The sequence below is a fragment of the Eretmochelys imbricata genome, chromosome 7 (genome assembly GCF_965152235.1).
Source record: "Eretmochelys imbricata isolate rEreImb1 chromosome 7, rEreImb1.hap1, whole genome shotgun sequence".
NCBI classification, from domain to species: domain Eukaryota; kingdom Metazoa; phylum Chordata; order Testudines; family Cheloniidae; genus Eretmochelys; species Eretmochelys imbricata.
In genome coordinates this window covers 80728866-80748187 of record NC_135578.1, presented here as the reverse complement: position 1 = coordinate 80748187, position 19322 = coordinate 80728866, and the positions used below count along the sequence as shown (strand labels likewise).

The window sequence follows — 19322 nt, the reverse complement described above, 5'->3', positions numbered from 1 at the left end:
TGTGTGTGTGTGTGTGTGTGCACGCACGCACTTGCTAACCAGCATATATTAGTCAACAAAAGAAAACCAACTATGTGCCTATGTACCATTTTGGGGGCACCTAAGACCTGTGTTTAGGTATCACTGTGATCCATAAAACTCTCGCTCATCTGCGTCCTAACCTGTAGGTGCCTAAACTCTGTCAGCTTCTGGCCATGTGGGTGCCCAGGGACATATCTCCTTCCTGAGCATGTGCACTATTGCTCATGATTGGTGTCTTGATGCCTAAGCCTCAGAGCAATTCACGTTTGGCGGCCTAAGTCATGTGTGTATGGGGTTGATTCCAGTATGTGGCCCCTGAGCATGCCTACTGAATTGAACTGCTCAGGCAAGTTCACACAAAATCATCAGAGGGAGAAGGACCTCTCTTATAACCTTTATGCTCAGTCAGGATGTGGGAGACCCCTATTTCAAGTCCCCCTCTCATCCAGGGGAGAAGGGATTTGAATGGGGATCTGCAACCTCTCAGGTGAGTGCCATGGCTACTAGGCTATGGAATATTCTGACATGGGGCTCTTTCAATCTCCTCTATTGAAGTTTTTCCACTTTAATTAAACAATGAGATACTTACATATTAATTGGGCCAGAGAAAGAGAATGATTCAATAGTCTAATGTTTAGGGCACTCACCTGACATGTAGCAGATCCCTCTTCAGATCTTTTGGGGGGACTTGAATTGGGGTCTTCCACATTCTGGGTGAGTACCTTATCTAATACGCTAAAGGTTTAAGGAAGGTCCCACAGTTGGTTTGTTTCAGATCTTGCATGCAACTTAGGCAGCTGAGCACTGATCTTCCCCCAGTTTGTGGATCACTAGCAGAGCAAGGTGCTTTCATGTAGCCCAGACTTAGGTATCTATATCTGAGAGAGGAATAGAGTTTACAGTACACTCATTCTGGTCAGTGTCTCCTATTGGCTAGCTTAGGCTTCCACTCCTAGTCTGTGGCTTTGTGGACTGTATTCGTATGCATCTGTCTCTCCCCTTTCATTGCATCAGGAGACTACAAACCTAACTCAGGCTTTGTGGATCAGTGTTTTCCTGAGATTTTCTAGGTGCCACAAAACTGAGCATTGCAATGCCCAGGTCCCTGCATGCATCCCACCTATGGAGAGTGGATGTTGAGAAGACATTTTTAGTTCAGAGAATAATTGGGATATGGAACAGGCTGATAGAGGCTATAACTGAAGATCAAATAATTTAATTGTGGAATGGATGAATATCTAGAAACTTGGAGCATTTCTGAATAAACCTGCATATAGGTTGCTGTGATAACACAGCTCATTAGAAACCCTAAAAATATCTGTACTATCCACAGAGCTTCATGTTCTTGGATGTTTAGTTTCAAAAGGTGGAGCTTCCTCAGAGAGCTGGTGTACTGCCCCTGAGTCAAATATAAGGTGCCTGCTTACTGAGTTTGACATGAAAAGTAGAGGGGCTATATGTATTTATATAACATGCCAAGTGTTGAGCTTATTGTTAAGCATGATTGCCTTTTTATGGTTTTTGATTTCACTTGTCATACCTACTTAAATCCTGGAGTCCTTACGAGGCACAAATCTTGAATTTTGCCATGAGAAGGACTTAAGGATTTGGCTTGATACAAGGGCATGATTCAATTCACCCAAAGTGAGAAATACTTAGGAGTAGTAAAAATCCAGCTAACTGGAGTGTTGGATTGACTTAACATTGACTCCAGGCTCTCTGACCCTCTATAGCATAAATCAAGAGAATTCTGTAATGACATACAATTTTGGGCATGTGGTTATAGGGAAACATAAAATCATGAACTATTTGAACTTAGACCTTGTCTACACCACAGGGGAAATTTGATCTAAGCTATGCAATTTGAGTTATGTGAATAGCGTAACTCAAATTGACGTAGCTTAGACCTACTTACCACGGGGTCCACACTACACGATGTTGACAGGAGATGCTCTCCCGTCAACTCCCCCTACTCTTCTTGATCAGGTGGGAGAGCGATTCCACGGTCGATTTAGCAGGTCTTCGCTAGACCTGCTAAATTGAACGCCGATGCATCAATCACCTCTCATCGATCCCCCAGTAAGTGTAGACAAGCCATTAGTAACTTTATTGGATACCTACAGAGTCAGAGCCTTTGCTTTCCAATCCTTTTCATAATGATTGTTTTATTTATTTGTATATAAAAAAATTAAATAACATTCTTGGCTGCATAGTCACTAGACACCTTGCTAAGACCACAACAAGGTGCAGCGCAATGTGAGGGTGGGATTATGTTGTATGAAAGAACCCAGCTCTGTAATGTGGGATTTCATTTATACAACAGCTTATTGATGATTAAAAAGACATATTACGCAATAGTTCAATTTATCCTAAGCAAATGATCAATGAGGGAAGCAGTGATCTGCTTCTGTTTAAGGCTCCCTCTGTGTTGCTTTGCCCCGAGTCTTCCAAATTATCCTGAGGAAGCAAGATCTGGTTTGCTGGTCCCCCAGTCCTCCACAAAAATATGGGCTGGAAGAAGGGCCCTGTTTATTCAGTATTGAAAGTGCCATTTTCCAGCCATCAGCTGATGGCGAAAGAAGTGGCTACTGCATTTTTTTTATAATGTGTTTAGATTCAATGCCAATGGAAGGGCTTCTCCTCAGCTTGCCAAGGACTCACTGCTGCCCCCACAGTCTTTTGTAAGCAGTTTTATTGTCCAAACTTAAACAGTTCCTCAGCTCTCGTTTTACATCTCAGGCTTTTGCTGCCTCCCCTCCCAGAGGAGTCTGAGGGTCCTGCTTTTTTTGTGTTCTGTGGGTTTGTCTCTCACTCGGTCTCTCTTTGACCCTTTATAGCTCCAGGTGCAGCCCCGTCCCCTAAATTAGCCCAACTGGGAGCACTTGTTCTGGCACAGGGACACTGGACCTCCTTCAGTTATGGGGCCAGCCACCCTGTGACAGGTCCTTATTGACTTCAATTGACTTTCAGGCTGTCAGCAACTCCCTTCTCATTTTCACACTCATTCTTGTGCCTTTCACTTCACTCTTCTGCCCACAGTTTGAAGGAACCGAGGCTGGAAGCAGGGGCTTCAACTATTCTAAAAATCCCATTCTCCCCCCCCGCCCCGTTCCTCTTCCTTTCCCTCAATTTAATTTCTGCTTTCATCTAAGTTATTTTAAAAATAAGTAATAAAGTGCTGCAAAAGAAAGCTATAGTAAATCAATCTTTGTTGAAATTTAAGTCACTGTTTCCTTTAGCAAATATAGTGCAGAATGGAATAATTTGGTTCTACATTACTTGTCAATTTTAGTGTGCTTTAAAAACTGTTCTTTTGCTGGCAGGATTTGAAATCTAGCAATCAACGAGATGAAATTGCAGCAGCACGTGCTTCTCTGAAGGAAAATTCGTCTCTTCTACATTCAATTTGTTCAGCTTGTTTGGAACATTCAGATGTTGCATCCCTTATAGCCAGCAAGGACTCAATTTGCGATGAAATACAGAGCGCTCTCAATGTCATTTCTAATGCTTCTCAAGGAATTAGAAATCAAAAGGTTCATCCTACGACTCATTCAGCTATGCTAGGAAGTGCACTTGATGAGCTTGAGGTAGGTAAATATGTAAACATGTACCAATGCAATGTACACATTTATTTTAAATGAAGGTAGTGATTGCTAAAGTGACACTGAAAGCTTTAGAAACTGAAGTTCAGTTTATTCAGTGTGGACAGTATTAATACAAGCTTTCTCATAAGGTGCATCAACCCTGACCTTGGTGGGACCTCTTCCTCCAGATGAGGTGGTGGTTAGGTCTCCAAGCCTGTTCAGTTTTTGGATTCTCTAATATTGCCAAAAAGGGTGCTAATTAGTTCTTATTGAGTTGCTGATGGAAGGGGTGCACACATAGGACAGAAACTGGAATAAGCCTGTCAGGGTTCCCTCCTGACTCTGAACTCTGGGGTACAGATGTGAGGACCTGCATGAAAGACCTCCTAAGCTTATTTCTACCAGCTTAGGTTAAAAAATTCCCCAAGGCACAAATCCTTCCCTTGTCCTTGGACGGTATTGGTGCCACCACCAAGTGAGTTAGACAAAGATTCAGGAAAAGGACCACTTGGAGTTCTTATTTCCCCAAAATATCTCCCCAAGTCCCTTCACCACCTGGGGAGGCTTGAGAATAATATACCAACCAATAGGTTAACAAGGTGAGCGCAGACCAGACCCTTGGGTTTTGGACACTAAAAACCAATCAGGTTCGTAAAAGAAGAACTTTATTATAAAAAAAAAAGTAAAAGAAGCACCTCTGTAAAATCAGGATGGAAGGTAATTTTACAGGGTAATAAAAAGATTTAAAACACAGAGGATCCACCTCTAGGCTCAACTTCAAAGTTACAAAAACATGAATAAACCTCCCTCTTGGCATAGGGAAAATTCACAAGCTAAAACAAAAGATAATCAAATGCATTTCCTTGCTATTACTTACAATTTCTGTAATTTTAGATGTATCATTTCAGTAGGAGCTGGATTACCTGCTTGGTCTCTCTCTTTGTCTCTTGGTCTCTCTCAAATCCCCCCAGATTTGAAAGTATCTCCTTTCCCCATTGGTCCTTCTGGTCAGGGGCCAACTAGGTTAATTGATCTGATTAACCCCTTACAGGTAAGTGATTCTGTACCTCTGGCCAAGAGGGATTTTATATTACTACATACTACATACATAAAGGTTGTTACCCTTCCCTTTATATTTATGACAAAGCCCATTTTATAAATGCCACTAACCATTTATCAGGTGAAAACAATTTTGGTGATCACTGGCCTGGGCTGGATTTCAGTTGGTGTGTTGGAATAAAAGATTCTGCCCTAATGCTGTCATATATGAGTCACATAATTGAAGTTTAGAATTTGAATTATGCTCTTTTTCTGTCATTTTCATTTAATGAACAAAGTGGTTAAATTAATATCTTTTAACTTCTGTTGGTGAAAGAGACATGCTTTTGAGCTACACAGAGCTCTTCTTCAGATCATCCTGGGACCAACACAGCTACAACAACACTGCAAACTGTTTAATGAACAGACATAATGTGACTCATATGATCAGACAAAAAATGTGTTTCTGTTTTCAGCAGTTAAGAATATGTTTGAGGAAAGTCACGTCTTTCTCTTCTCCCAAACAAGTCTTAATCATCAGAGTGAGGTTTTCCCTTTGCACGTCTGTCTCTGACCTGATCTATTTGACGCCTTAGGTGACCAGAGTTCTAGTTCCAGCTCGGCCACTGGTCTGCTGCTTGACACTGGACAAGTCACTTCTCCTCTTTGTGCCTCAGTATACCCAAATTGGGCATGATGATACTGACCTCCTTTGTAAAGTGCTTTGAGATCTACGGATGAAAATGCTATATAAGAGCTAGTTATAATAGTAATAATGTTGTTAGTATTCCTTCTGGTGCTTGAATTTACTCTCTGCACACGCTTTCCCTCTAGTAAAGAGTCACTAGTTCTGCATTATGGGCCTGATCCTGCAAGGTGCCCTCAATTCCAATAATGTTAGCAGGAGTGCTCCACCTTGCACAGTTTGGCTCTAACTCTGCTGCCAGAATGACAAGAACACTGTTCTGTGTTATTTTGTTATCAGGAGATAGGTATGACTGCTGAATGGGTGACAGACCCTTCCTGTCTAACACTGAAGTATCCCAGCACCACTGTACGTCTGAGTTCTGCTGGTCTGGTGAGCACACATTAGACAGATGCTGCATAATATAAGAGAATGGCTTTAACAGTAGGGGCAATAGAATGATCTGGCTAATGATGTCACTGGGTGCCATTGAACTATGCAGTATGTCTTGGAACTAATTGCTCTCCCTTTAGCCTTTTTTATACTGGGGAAATTTAAAAAAATATTCCCACCAGTATTACTATTAAGCTACATCTATACTATGAGCTAGTGATGTGATTCCCCTGCTCGTATACACATACTTGGGGGAGTTCTCATTGAGCTAACACGAGTATACATATATGAGCAATGGAATCACACCCCTAGCTCATCATGTAGATGTAATCTTAGGTGAGCTGCTAATACTAGTGAAAGTCCTAATGTAGATGAGGTTTATTTGGCTGGACCATGCTAAATTAATCTGTTCTTCATTAGGTATAACTGATTTAGTGCTAAAAATACTCGAAATTACCAGTTGTTTGCCTACACTGGGCATCCATTGTTGCTAACACTGATTCAGGAAGACCAGTGTTATATCGTTGATGGTAATGTTTTTCCCCCCTAAAATTCTCTAGTGAAGACAGGCTATACATGCAAATATGAGAGAAATCTGTTGAAGTCCATGGATGCAACTACTAGTGTAGAAATTTACTAACCATTAACAGAAACATCAAATACACCTTCATTGAATTTTTAATTATGTTTTAGCACGTTAACTAATAGATAGAAATTTGCAAGAGGGATGATTTTTTCTGACCTCACACAATCTATATGGACTATGTGAAATCTATATCATTTTTGTCTTTTTCAGTTTTACTGTTACTACATTTGTTGCTTTTTAAAACATAGAGAACAATGGTAATTATTATAAGATCAGAAATCCTCCTTTTTATTGAATTTATTTTTAGTTAGAAATATAAGAACATAGAAGCTCAAACTACTGTTAAATATATTTTTTTCATTTATTTGTATATTTTTTTACTGATCACAAATGGGAGCTGAGGCTGTATGAGCTAGATAAAGCAAAATCTATCGAGAATTTACCATTTTTAAGGATTTTACAAATTTTAGGGTTGAGTATGGCAAGGACCCAAAGTAACCTGTGCTCTGTCTTGCTCTTGCGAATACAGTGCTGTGAAATAAATTGATGTAGTAAATAATCTGTTGAAAGCAAATCTCATTAAATCTTTATCATGTGGAAAAGTATCAAGGAGTTTACTCAACAAGTACTATCCAGGAGTTTTGCAATATCTTTCACCATTACATGCAACTGGCAATCTGAAAGTAAACAGAGATTTAGTTGAGCAAAACACAGGTAGAATTAGAACATTTTACCTCCTAAATCCTTGTGCATCAAGAATTCCACAATAAACTCCATAGAACTCCTATGACATTCATAATTAAACATAGACTAGTAATGTTTGGTTCTTATAATTACTAGGGCTGTCAAGCAATTAAATTCATCGATCAAAAAATGAATCGTGATTAATCACGTGATTAATTATGCTGTTAAACAACAATAGAATACTATTTATTTTAAATATTTTTGGATGTTTACTACATTTTCAAATATATTTATTTCAATTACAACACAGAATACAAAATGTACAATGCTCACTTTATATTTATTTTGATTATAAATATTTGCACTGTAAAAAAACCAAAAAAAGTATTTTTCAGTTCAACTCATACAAGTACTGTAGTGCAATCTCTTTATCATGAAAATTGAACTTCCAAATGTAGAATTATGTACAAAAAGCCCTGCATTTAAAAATAAAACAATGTAAAATTTTAGAGCCTACAAGTCCACTCAGTCCTACATCTTGGTCAGCCAAAAACTCCGACAAACAAGGTTGGTTACAATTTGCAGGAGATAATGCTGCCTGTTTCTTGTTTATAATGTCACCTGAAAGTGAGAATAAGCGTTTGCATGGCACTGTTGTGGCTGGCGTTGCAAGATATTTGCATGCCAGATGCGCTAAAAATTCATATGTCCCTTCATGCTTCAACAACCATTCCAGAGGACATGCGTCCATGCTGATGACAGGTTCTACTTGATAACGATCCAAAGCAGTGCGGACCAACGCATGTTCATTTTCATTATCTGAGTCAGATGCTACCAGCAGATGATTGATTTTCTTTTTTGGTGGTTCAGGTTCTGTAGTTTCTGCATCAGAGTGTTGCTCTTTTAAGACATCTAAAAGCATGCACCACACCTCGTCCATCTCAGATTTTCGACCACACTTCAGATTCTTAAACCTTGGGTTAAGTGCTATAGCTATTTTTAGAAATCTCACTTTGGTACCTTTGCGTTTTGTCAAATCTGCTGTGAAAGTGTTCTTAAAACGAACATGTGCTGGGTCATCATCTGAGACTGCTATAACATGAAATATATGCAGAATGTGGGTAAAACAGAGCAGGAGACATACACCCCCCCCACAAGGAGTTCAGTCACAAATTTAATTGACACATTCTTTTTTTAATGACCATCATCAGTATGGAAGCATGTCCTCTGGAATTGTGGCTGAAGCATGAAGGGGCATACAAATGTTTAGCATATCTGGCATGTAAATACCTTGCAAAACCGGCTGCAAGAGTGCCATGCGAACACCTATTCTCACTTTCAGGTGACATTGTAAGTAAGAAGCAGTATCTCCTGTCAATGTAAACAATCTTGTATGTCTTAGTGATTGGCAGAATACGAAGTAGGACTGAGTGGACTTGTAGGCTCTAAAGTTTTACATTGTTTTGTTTTTGAGTGCAGTTATGTAACCAAAAAAAAATCTGCATTTGTAAGTTACACTTTCACGATGAAGAGATTGCACTTCAGTACTTGTATGAAGTGAACTGAAAAATACTATTACTTTTGTTTATCATTTTTACAGTGCATATATTTGTAATAAAAATAATATAAAGTGAGCACTGTACATTTTGTATTCTGTGTTGTAATTGATATCAATATTGAAAATGTAGAAGAACATCCAAAAATATTTAATAAATTTAAATTGGTATTCTATTGCTGTAAGTGCAATTAATCGCAATTAATTTTTCTGAGTTAATCGTGAGAGATAACTGTGATTAATTGACATTCCTAATAATTACATGTTGAAAACTGTATTAAAATAACATGCAGGGCCAGATTCTTCGATGCATTCTCAGGGCCTTTGCATCACCAGAGTGTAGGGGAGCTCACAGCTGTTGCAGAGCCACTATGTCTGTTTCCTGAGCCAGCCTTGTCAGCCCCCACTTGGCCTCAGCATGTAGGGTGTGGCCAGAGTGCAGTGCAACTGGCATGAGACCACACCCAGATGGCAAAAATTAGAGAAGCCCAAAGGCAGCTTGAATGTACACCAGGGCTCAGGATGGCACAAATCTGCTCAGAACCTCAGGATGCTGTAGCCAGCTTTCACATTGTGCCAATCTTTCTTTTGCATGGAGCAGAAGCTCAATGAAGCAGGGAATTTGGGCCTAGCCATCCAATTTAAATACTCATTTTCTTTTGAAACTTGTTTTGCTTACTGCTCACTGCATTAATTCAGTAGCAGAAAAAGACATTCAGGCGAGACACATTAGCAAATCTGTACTGTAGCTGCTCAATCTGTCTACTTTTGTAGGTTCTGGTTCATTTATGTTGACTCTTCTACCTTTCACTACCTCTGAATTGATTAAGGAAAAAACAGTCCATTATGTATCCTTTGTCTTACACCTGACTGGGAATATTTCCTGTTCTTTTGAGCCCCTCTACGCTGTTGAAGAGAGCATATATATCTGATTAAATTATTGGAAGAATTAAAACCACAACCAGAATCCCTTTGAGTGAGTCACTTCTTTTGTTTGTTATTGCCCAATGTATAAATTCTTGATTTATAAGTGAATGTTGTAGCCATTCATTCATGTATGATACGGATCATCAGGTCGTTTAGATATCGTTACATAACCGGAACTTAATAGGTCTTCTATGAGAAGGAATCCCTTCTGTTTCCCACATACTTTCAAGTTGCTTCTCTATGAGCATTTGGCCCGATTGGTTTACTCTCTGAGCACGTTGCCAGGCCATTCTGCAGCTTAGCCTCTGTCAGTGCACTGGAGAAAGTAGCAATGGCAGCAGTAGCAATGTTTTCTCTGTGTCAAGCCATCCCAGGTCTGAAGCCCATTTAGGTATCATGATGTTGTAGGAGTTGAGATATTGCAGTTGGCAGGCAAACACCTGGAACCAGTATCTGCACACCACTCCATGGGGTGGTACCGCTCTGGAGCTGTTTAGTTTCAGTGATTGACTTTAATCACCTCCCAGCATGTTTAAGTCCTGTGGGAGCTGTGGTAACCCCTCCTGCATGGAGTAGAACACAATCATACATAAATCATTCACAAGCGTAATACAATATGGTCCCTAAATACATTGTGTGCGATTGTATGATCTGTCACAGTGGGTAACCAACATTCCTTAAAGACAATAGGAGATGTGGGTGCTTATTACTCCTGAAAATCAGGTCACTTTTATTTAAGTGCTTTGTTTTAGGCACTGAAGTTTGAAAAATATTTACAACATTACTTATTATAATTAAGAAAATGATCAAATAGCATTGAGGCAGTATTGTCAGAAGTTCCATGTCATAAACTCTTTATGCAAAGAATTAACTAGACCTCCCTTGACTATATCACACTACCTTTTTTCATAAATACAAAAGTACTTCTCCAGTTTAAACACCTTTGCCTGCTTGAGGCCTATGTGGAATTGTACATTTACATGCACAAACAATATAAGGAAACTGCAGCACTCAATGAGATTAGTTTCTATTTTTGACTTTTTGTCATCTTTTGGCTATTGTGGTGCTGACTGTTATCCATGCTTAGAAGAGCCATAGAAGATTTGCACTTAGCTGAATAAACGCTTTGAATACTTAGGATACTCTACAGCTTCTTTGTTTTGACCACATTTCTGGATTCTGTATTTAAAGGTTAATTTTATACAGTACTTCTTTACAGCTCTTTTGGTAAGCAGTAACTTTTATCAAAAGTTAGTTTAGACTTATTAACTTTCAGGGAAATATGTTTTTGTAAATGTAGAGATTGACATATTAAGTAGACCAATATGCTATAGTATCTCTGAACTGTTATTTCGGTGCTTACTGCACCCAGCTGTGCTACTTTAAAATTACTATATCAAGTTATAGTGATAATATAGTATTTACCTCTCAATAGAGCCAAAGAGCAAAAGGACAGAAACAAAAGAAGAGAACATGAAAAAAGATTTTGGAGAAATTCCTCACCAGCAAGTACTTTCGCCTGCATCCTTCTCCAAATGTATCATAATCTAGTGAACTGGCATATGCTAGTTTTGCAGATAGATCATCATCAACAATTGATTGTGGCTGTATTTATGAGCCAGCACCTGTACATTGGTGGGGATCACAGCAGTTTCATTTCACAGAGAGAAAGTAACAGACTGAAAACTCAGACCAGAACTAGTAAATTATTACTGATTACTCTTATTGACAAGAATAACTCCATCTGACTGGCAAATTGTTAATAGGATTGTGAAGTTTTCTCATCAAAAATAGTACTAGCTAATGTGGGGCAGTCTCCTCTGGCTTCTGAAAAGTAATCATCCTCTGCCCCACATATCCACATATCATATACACTTTTTTAGCCATTTTGACAAAGTTCCTCGTCTGCCTTGGTGGGTCCTGTGCTTATTGGCGAATTTTAATGCCTCAGAGGTTCACGGCAGCCCTCAGTTTGGCCACTTTCGTGGCTCAAATCTGCCGTTCACTCAGTTAGCCTCATCACTGGCCAGCATGGGGAAAGGAAGAAGAACAATCCCCGCAGTCTCTGCTGATCCACCTAGTGGATCGGGGAACAGGCCAGAGACCTTCCCCTCTGTGGAACTCACAGTCCAGGTCAACTCCTCCGGTATCAAGTAGGGAGGTGGGGGATGGAGGGATGGGGGAACCCAGGCCTGCCCTCTACTCCGGGTTCCAGCCCAGGGCCCTGTGGATTGCAGCTGTCTACAGTGGCTCCTGTAACAGCTGTGTGACAGCTACAACTCCTGGGCTACTTTCCCAGGGCCTCCTCCCAATACCTTCTTTATTCTCTCCACAGGACCTTCCTCCTGATGTCTGATAATGCTTGTACTTCTCAGTCTTCCACTAGTACGCCTTCTCACTCTCAGCTGCTTGCTCCCAGCTCCTTGCACACACCACAAACTGAAGTGAGCTCCTTTTTAAAACCCAGGTGTCCTGATTAGCCTGCCTTAATTGATTCTAGCAGCTTCTTGATTGGCTGCAGGTGTTCTAATCAGGCTGTCTGCCTTAATTGTTTCCAGAAAGTTCTTGATTGTTCTGGAACCTTCCCTGTTACCTTACCCAGGGAAAAGGGACCTACTTAACCTGGGGCTAATATATCTGCCTTCTGTCACTCTCCTGTAGCCATCTGGCCTGATCACACCACGTACATGAACATACAGCTTTTGCTAGTTGCAATATATACTATTTTCCATTTGACATGTGACATAATCAACCCCCCAGATTTGACCCAGTTCATGATGGTTAGCAAGAAGTAGAAAGGTTTATGAGTTTCCACTTGCTTAAAGTTCTTTAGTGTTTTCATGGCAAGTAAGGTAGCTATCTGTTCAGAGGACTTAATGATTTATTACAAAATTTGGAACAGTTCGACTGTTCAACATTTAGTTGGAGAGTTCTTGATTTAGTTCTGTTGCAAAATTTTCTAGACAATATCGGAGGCCGTGACTGAAGTCTCAGGGTGAAATTCTGGCTCAATGAAGTCAATGGAAGTTTTTCCATTGATTTTAGTCGAGTCACGATTTCAGCCCCATGTGCTCATTCCATTGTAAAGGTATCGTGGGAAAGAGCAGATGCAGTTTTGAGGAATCTGGGGCATCCACTGAGAATAGTCCAGGAGACTTGACACTATTGTGGAAAAGAAAAATAAAGTGCCAGTGCAATTATTCATATTAGAGAGAATCTAAAATAACAAAAAGGCAGATTAAGTTCACCCTCCAAAAAAGCAATACAGTACATAATACAAACAGAGCTTCACCCATCAAATAACTAGCTTAATAGTTTGCAGGCCAGAAGTCTTCCTATTTGCTTTCTGTATCTGTATGGGAAGAGGGGAAAGCTTTGTTATTTAAAGGCACCCCATTGTCCCAGCCATGCAGTAAGAAAGACAAGACAGAGGGATATGGTTTAATTAGGCTGCAGCTTTATTAACTCAGCTGGGTAATACTAGGTAACAAGTTGTACAGTGCAGGTCTAGGTGTTCCTCAGTTGTTTCCACCTATTTCGGAAGGCTGCCTTCAGCCCTCCCCTTCCAGTTCCAGCCAGTTGCTGGGGTCCCACTGCCCTCCCCTTGTTTGAGGGATAAGGGGAGCTGGGATGGGGGAACTTATCTCCCTGACATAGGGAGCCACAATCATGCTTCCTTAGGGGTTGCAATTCTGGTTTATCAGGGAACCGAATCTTCTGTGGAATGAGTACCTGCACTGGACATCTACCAAAAGAAGGTCCCAACAAGTAGTTTGGCTGACTTGAAGGAGCCACTAAACCTTTTCTTCCCACTGTCCACACAAAGTCCCCTGCATTCAAGGTTGCTTACTCTCCCCCTTACTGTAGATCACTTAATCAATAGTTTGCAGGCCAGAGGTCTTCCTATTTGCTAGCTATACCACCATGGGAAGGGAGAATAGCTTTGTTATTTAAAGGCACCAGACCTTTTTCTCACTTTCACTGTAGGTCACTGTGTTCCAGGGCTAGTCAGTCTTCCTGACTTCTCTAATACTTAACTCACTTAGAAAATAAGAGAGGAGTGTTGGATTCCACAAATCTGCCAAACCCTTGTAGAGGGGAGGTATAGGCTTCTCCTAGTCTCACTTCCTAAGAGGGGCAAAAGCAGTGTTTCCCAACCTGGAAGGAAGGTTCCCAGACTAATGAAGGTAGGGTTCTCTGAATTATTCAAATGGTAGTGCAAATGTTGCCCTAGCAAAATTGTATTTCACAATTGAATGTTTCAGTATATATTAGTTGGAAATCAACTATTTGTTATAAGTGAATTACCTCTATATGTTAATAAATCAGTAAATACTTGAACATTATTTACTAATTGTGTATGCAATTTGCAAAACCCTTATTAGTCTGCTAGTTATTAAAGTATATGTTTTTTCTTTTCTCTCTCATGCTGTGGTAGGCAATGCCTACATAAGCAATCAGAGTAAGATAAGGCAGTGATTAAACATCTGTGATGCAGAAAAACACAGATCTCACTTCTGCTTTTTAAATTTTTCATTCACACGGTCTGTAGTGTAACTGCTGAAAGGTTAGTTTCCTCTGCATTCTAGGGTCCCTCATGACACTTCTTACCATATAAATTCAATTAGTTATAGTACATTTCCTCGATTTTCTCAAAAGTAGAATGATACTTAACTGTTGTCACTGCATTAAATATAGCTGATTTTGGTGAATCATAGAATCATAGGACTGGAAGGGACCTTGAGAGGTCTTCTATTCCAGTCCTCTGCCCTCAAGGCAGGACTAAGCATTATCTAGACCATCCCTGTCAGGTGTTTGTCTAACCTGCTCTTAAAAATCTCCAATAATGGAGATTCCACAACTTCCCTAGGCAATTTATGCCAGTGCTTAACCACCCTGACAGTACGTTTTTCCTGATGTCCAACCTTAACAGCCCTTGCTGCAATTTAAGCCCATTGCTTCTTGTCCTATCCCCAGAGATTAAGGATAACAATTGTTCTCCCTCTTCCTTGTAACAACCTTTTATGTACTTGAAAATTGTTATTATGTCCACCCTCAGTCTTCTCTTCTCCTGACTAAACAAACATATTCTTTTCGAACTTCCCTCACAGGTCATGTTTTCTAGACCTTGAATAATTTTTGTTGTTCTCCTCTGGACTTTCTCCAATTTGTCCACAACTTTCCTGAAATATGGTGCCCAGAACTGGACATGGTACTCCAGTTGAGGCCTAATCAGTGCGGAGTAGAGTGGAAGAATTACTTCTCGTGTCTTGCGTATGCCACTCCTGCTAATACATCCAAGAATTATGTTTCCTTTTTTTTTTTTGCCACAGTGTTACATTGCTGAGTCATATTTTGCTTGTTTTCATCCCCTGTGATCTCCAGATCCCTTTCTGCAGTACTCCTTCCTAAACAGTCATTTCCCATTTTGTATGTATGCTCTTGTTCATGCTATAATTTCTTTCTAAAGCTGAAGGAATTTCCCTTCATAGAATAATGCTGACAACATTAATATTTTATACATATTCCAAACTGTAAACCTCCACTACTACATTGGAGTTGGGAGAGCTTGGCACAAGAGCAAGCAGCAAATTGTTAAAAGCCTAGTGGGAGAAAATGCAGAGAGTAGATCAGAGGTACTGGGCATTCCCATGGATGCGTCAAGCCTCTGCATGTTCCCCAAGATGTATGTTCTTGTGAAATTTTTTTGCAGGGCTCTGTACTTTTCCATAGTTGAAATTTTTGCGACCAAAGCTGGGATTTAAAGAGGTTATTTTCAAGATCAGAATCCTCATGGGTTTTAGCATTCCACTTTGCTGTCTTGGTCTACTGCCAATGTGTTGTGCTGCATTCCCACTTTGGATTGCAGCAAAGATGCTGACTGGCAATTCAGACTGTGTGCTAGAGTGGTCTGGGGCTTTTGTGAAGTTAGGGGAGGTTTTTTGCTCTTGAAGAAGTTTCTGTAGGTTATAAAACTCTTGTGTTCATGCAGGTATGACTGAGTGAGTAAATGGATACAAATGTAGTACTTTGTTCTCTTCCCCCACCTTTGTCTGGTTATGTTGTAGCATTTTCCTGATCTAGTTCCTTTTCACTTTCTTTGGGAATTAAATGAGTTCCAGAGGTGTGGAGTACTGATACCGGGTCATTAGTTGAAATTGCCATAACAATTAGCCAGGATAAGTAGAAACTAATTGTCTTGATTTAACTCTGAAAAACCAGGTGAGGCTTGGTGAGGAAAGTAGAGTCTGGTCCAGTCAGGACAGTGGAAAGGCCATATAAAAACAAAAAGAAAAGGAGGACTTGTGGCACCTTAGAGACTAACCAATTTATTTGAGCATAAGCTTTCGTGAGCATAAGCTTTTCGAAAGCTCATGCTCAAATAAATTGGTTAGTCTCTAAGGTGCCACAAGTCCTCCTTTTCTTTTTGCGAATACAGACTAACACGGCTGTTACTCTGAAACCTATAAAAACAGCTTTCCTGAGTTTGTTAAATCAGGTGGTTCTGAAAGAGTGGGAGCCTTATGTGCTAATAAGGCTGAAGTCTGTGAATTAGAACTGTTAATTTATCAGCTCAAACCAAGATGGTCAGACGGTGAAGTTGAGAACAGCGTGCTAGAATTGTTATCCAGACCATTTAAATGCTGAAAGCTACAGGCACGCTCCATGTGACGCTGGATGAATTAAACCTCGTGTGCTGAGACTGAACCAGGCCAGATACTGAAACTCTCGGTGTGAAACCTGATTTTTTTTAAGGCTTTGGGAATAGCCTTTCCTAGTTCAGGGAAGGATGAATACATTTTTTAAAAATGTAGCCCTCAAGAAAGAAAGCACCTTTAGTTCTGTTTTCTCTTTTAATTAGGAAATAATTAAGGGCTGCAGTGAGGATTAAAATATGAGAAGAAAATTAGCTCATTAGGAATATTTTTGGCCATTGGATACACAACATTGGTTTTCCCTCATCATAGAATATTGCGTCTTATTCCTTACCACATATGTGTATGCGCGTTTCTGACCATATTATGTATGTATGTTTAAACAGAAGGACACTGATTTTAAAAACCAACTAAAGTTACATAGTTGGCACTTTCCAAGTTAACTGAACAGCCTCTATTGGATGCATATAAAACCTACTAAAATCATACCATTCATCATTGTATCCTGTCTCCTACTGAAACAAATTGTTAAATCTAACTTCAGACGTTGTAACTTTCTAGGCCCTATTCTCAGAAACTATACAATATCAGTAACCACTTTTTTGACAGTTTTGAATATGTGGTCTTCACCTTGACTGTTGCAAATATTGATAGTGTAATATTGATAGTCTTTCCAAAAATTAAAATTAACATTCAGAATTTCGATCTCTGTGTGTGTATCTGTGTTTGGGGGATAATGGTTCTCTGAAATTTTTGAAGCTTCTGTGATGATATCATGGGAGGGAGAGGTGAGGAAAAGAGCTCCTCTGTTGCTCAAATATACAAGAGTGCCAGTTAGCTTTGATCTGCCTCTGTGTACACACCCTACTCTGGTCCTGATCTGTGCTACCTAGCACCCTTGAAATGAACAGGACACCAATGAGGATTTGAGGACTTGGGGTGATGTGCTCTCATTTCCAGGTGGCGAGCAGAACATAAACTACATACCACGGCCCTGAAAAGTGCAGCCTGTAGGACTTGCAGAAAGCACTACCTGTTTTATACAAGTTGTTTTATGTATTGAGGTTATAGAGGGGTCATGCTCGGTAAATTTCATATCTGCTAATGAATAGTAAGGATAAAGCTGAATTGGCACAAGTCCATGAGAGTTCTCGAGCAACTTGAGCGTACTAGAGCATGATATTTGAGCTTGAGCTTTAGTGCTTTAAGCATATTTGGAATATTACACTATTTCTGTGCTGTGGGAAATGTCAGGTCCATTGTCACTTTAGTGCAGTGAGAAGCGGAAGACCTAGACTGGTCAGAATTCCAGTTTAGATGAAAAATACATTTGTATTTAAGGAGATCTGCAAAACAGTTTTTAAAAATATTATACTGGTACTCTTTTAAAAGTTGCATAAAGAGGACCTAATGTTGTTTTCTTGCTCTCCTCCCCGCTTATAAATATTTAGAAAATTAAGTCTAGTTTTCCCTGGTTTTGCTAGAGGATCTCCTAGCTTTCTAAAAGTAACTCAGCATTCCTATGTTTTCAATGAATAAGAGAATCGGTATCAGACTTTCTTTCTCTAAATCATTCATTAGTTATTGAAGTTAGGTGTTAATGAGTTTTAAAATGACTGACTAAACACCTGTCTCGTCTCAGTAGTTTACACTTATATCTTCTGATGCCACCGTGTCACTATTTCTCCACTCTTAGAATTCTCCAGTCAAGACAGGACATGAATTTCTAATGTAAAACATAAGCAGAAAAAATGACAATCTTCCATGACTTTGTTAAATACCAAAAGAAGCCCAATTATCTTTCCCTTTTTATAGGCCACCTTTAAAAGTCTGTAAAAAGTGGACTACTCATGTTGGATAAGTACAGGTAATGACTTCCCCTTTCAAACACCAAATTTGATTAAGGAGCTCAAGCTCTTAGTAGGGGTCTGGACTTAATTTCCTTGATTTGGGAGGGAGACCAATTTTACTTACTTTGGCTTCAGCTTCTACTGTACTCTTTTTAGTTTTTTTTATAGTAGTTCTTTTGTTTTAAACATGGTACTCAGTTTAGCCTTAGATGGTAAGAGGCTACCAGCATCCCCAAAAGACTAATGTTGAACAAAAATAAGGAATAATAATACAGGCTAATATTTTGCAGCTTGCCCATTCAGCCTCTTGAAGTGGCAATGCTGCTTTTTTGGCCCCACAGAATCACAGAAATGTAGGGCTGGAATGGACCTTGAGAGGTCCTCTAGTTGACCCCTAGCACCGAGGCAGAACAAGTCTACTAGGCTATCCCTGACAGGTGTTTGTCTAACCTGTTCTTAAAAATATCAAATGAAGGGGATTCTGCGATCAATCTTGGAAGCCCGTTCCAGTGCTTAACTATCTTTATAGTTAGAAAGCTTTTCATAATATCAAACCTAAATCTGCCTTGCCCGTTACTTCTTGTCTTACCTTCATTGGACATGGAGAACAATTGATCACAGTCTTCTTTATAACAGCCCTTAACATATTTGAAGACTTATCTTTTCTCCAGGCTAAACGTGCCAGGTTTTTTAACCTTTCCTCATAAATCAGGTTTTTCTAAATCTGTTATGTATTTCTGTTGCTCTCCTCTGGCCTCTCTCTCCAATTTCTCCACATCTTTCCTAAAGTGTGGTGTCCAGAACTGGACATAGTACTCCAGCCAATGCCTCACCAGGGCTGAGTGGAGCAGGACTACCTCCTGTGTCTTGCATTCAATGTTCCTATTAATATGCCTCAGAGTGATATTACCTTTTTTTGCAACTGCATCATATTTTTTGATTCTCATTCAATTTCTGATCCACTAAAACCCCAAGATCCTTTTCAGCAATACTACTGCCTAGCCGTTTATTCCACATTTTGTAGTTGTGCATTTGACTTTTTTTCCTTCCTAAAAATAGTAGTTTGCTCTTGTCTTTATTGGATTTCATCTTGGTGATTTCAGATCAAATATCCAGTTTGTCAAAGTCATTTTGAATTCTAATACTGTCTTCCAAAGTGCTAGCAAACCCTCCCTGCTTGGTATTATCTGCACATTTTATGAGCATACTCTCTACTCAATTTTCCAAGTCATTAATGAAAATATTGAATAGTATTGAACCCAGACTAACCCCTCAGGACCCCCCAGGCACTCTTCTCCCCTCCCCCCCCCCCTTTGACAGCAAACCATTGGTAACTACTCTTT

The 19322-nt window shown here is 39.7% G+C and overlaps 1 protein-coding gene across 1 annotated transcript in view; it reads left to right on the top strand.

The window, feature by feature from the left end:
- The window catches only part of CTNNA3 (catenin alpha 3), a 909177-nt gene that overhangs the window by 196517 nt on the left and 693338 nt on the right, over positions 1–19322 (top strand). Inside the window, exon 6 of the mRNA XM_077821324.1 lies at positions 3345–3608. Coding sequence (XP_077677450.1) covers positions 3345–3608 — 264 coding nt within the window. The remainder of the gene's footprint in view (positions 1–3344; positions 3609–19322) is intronic.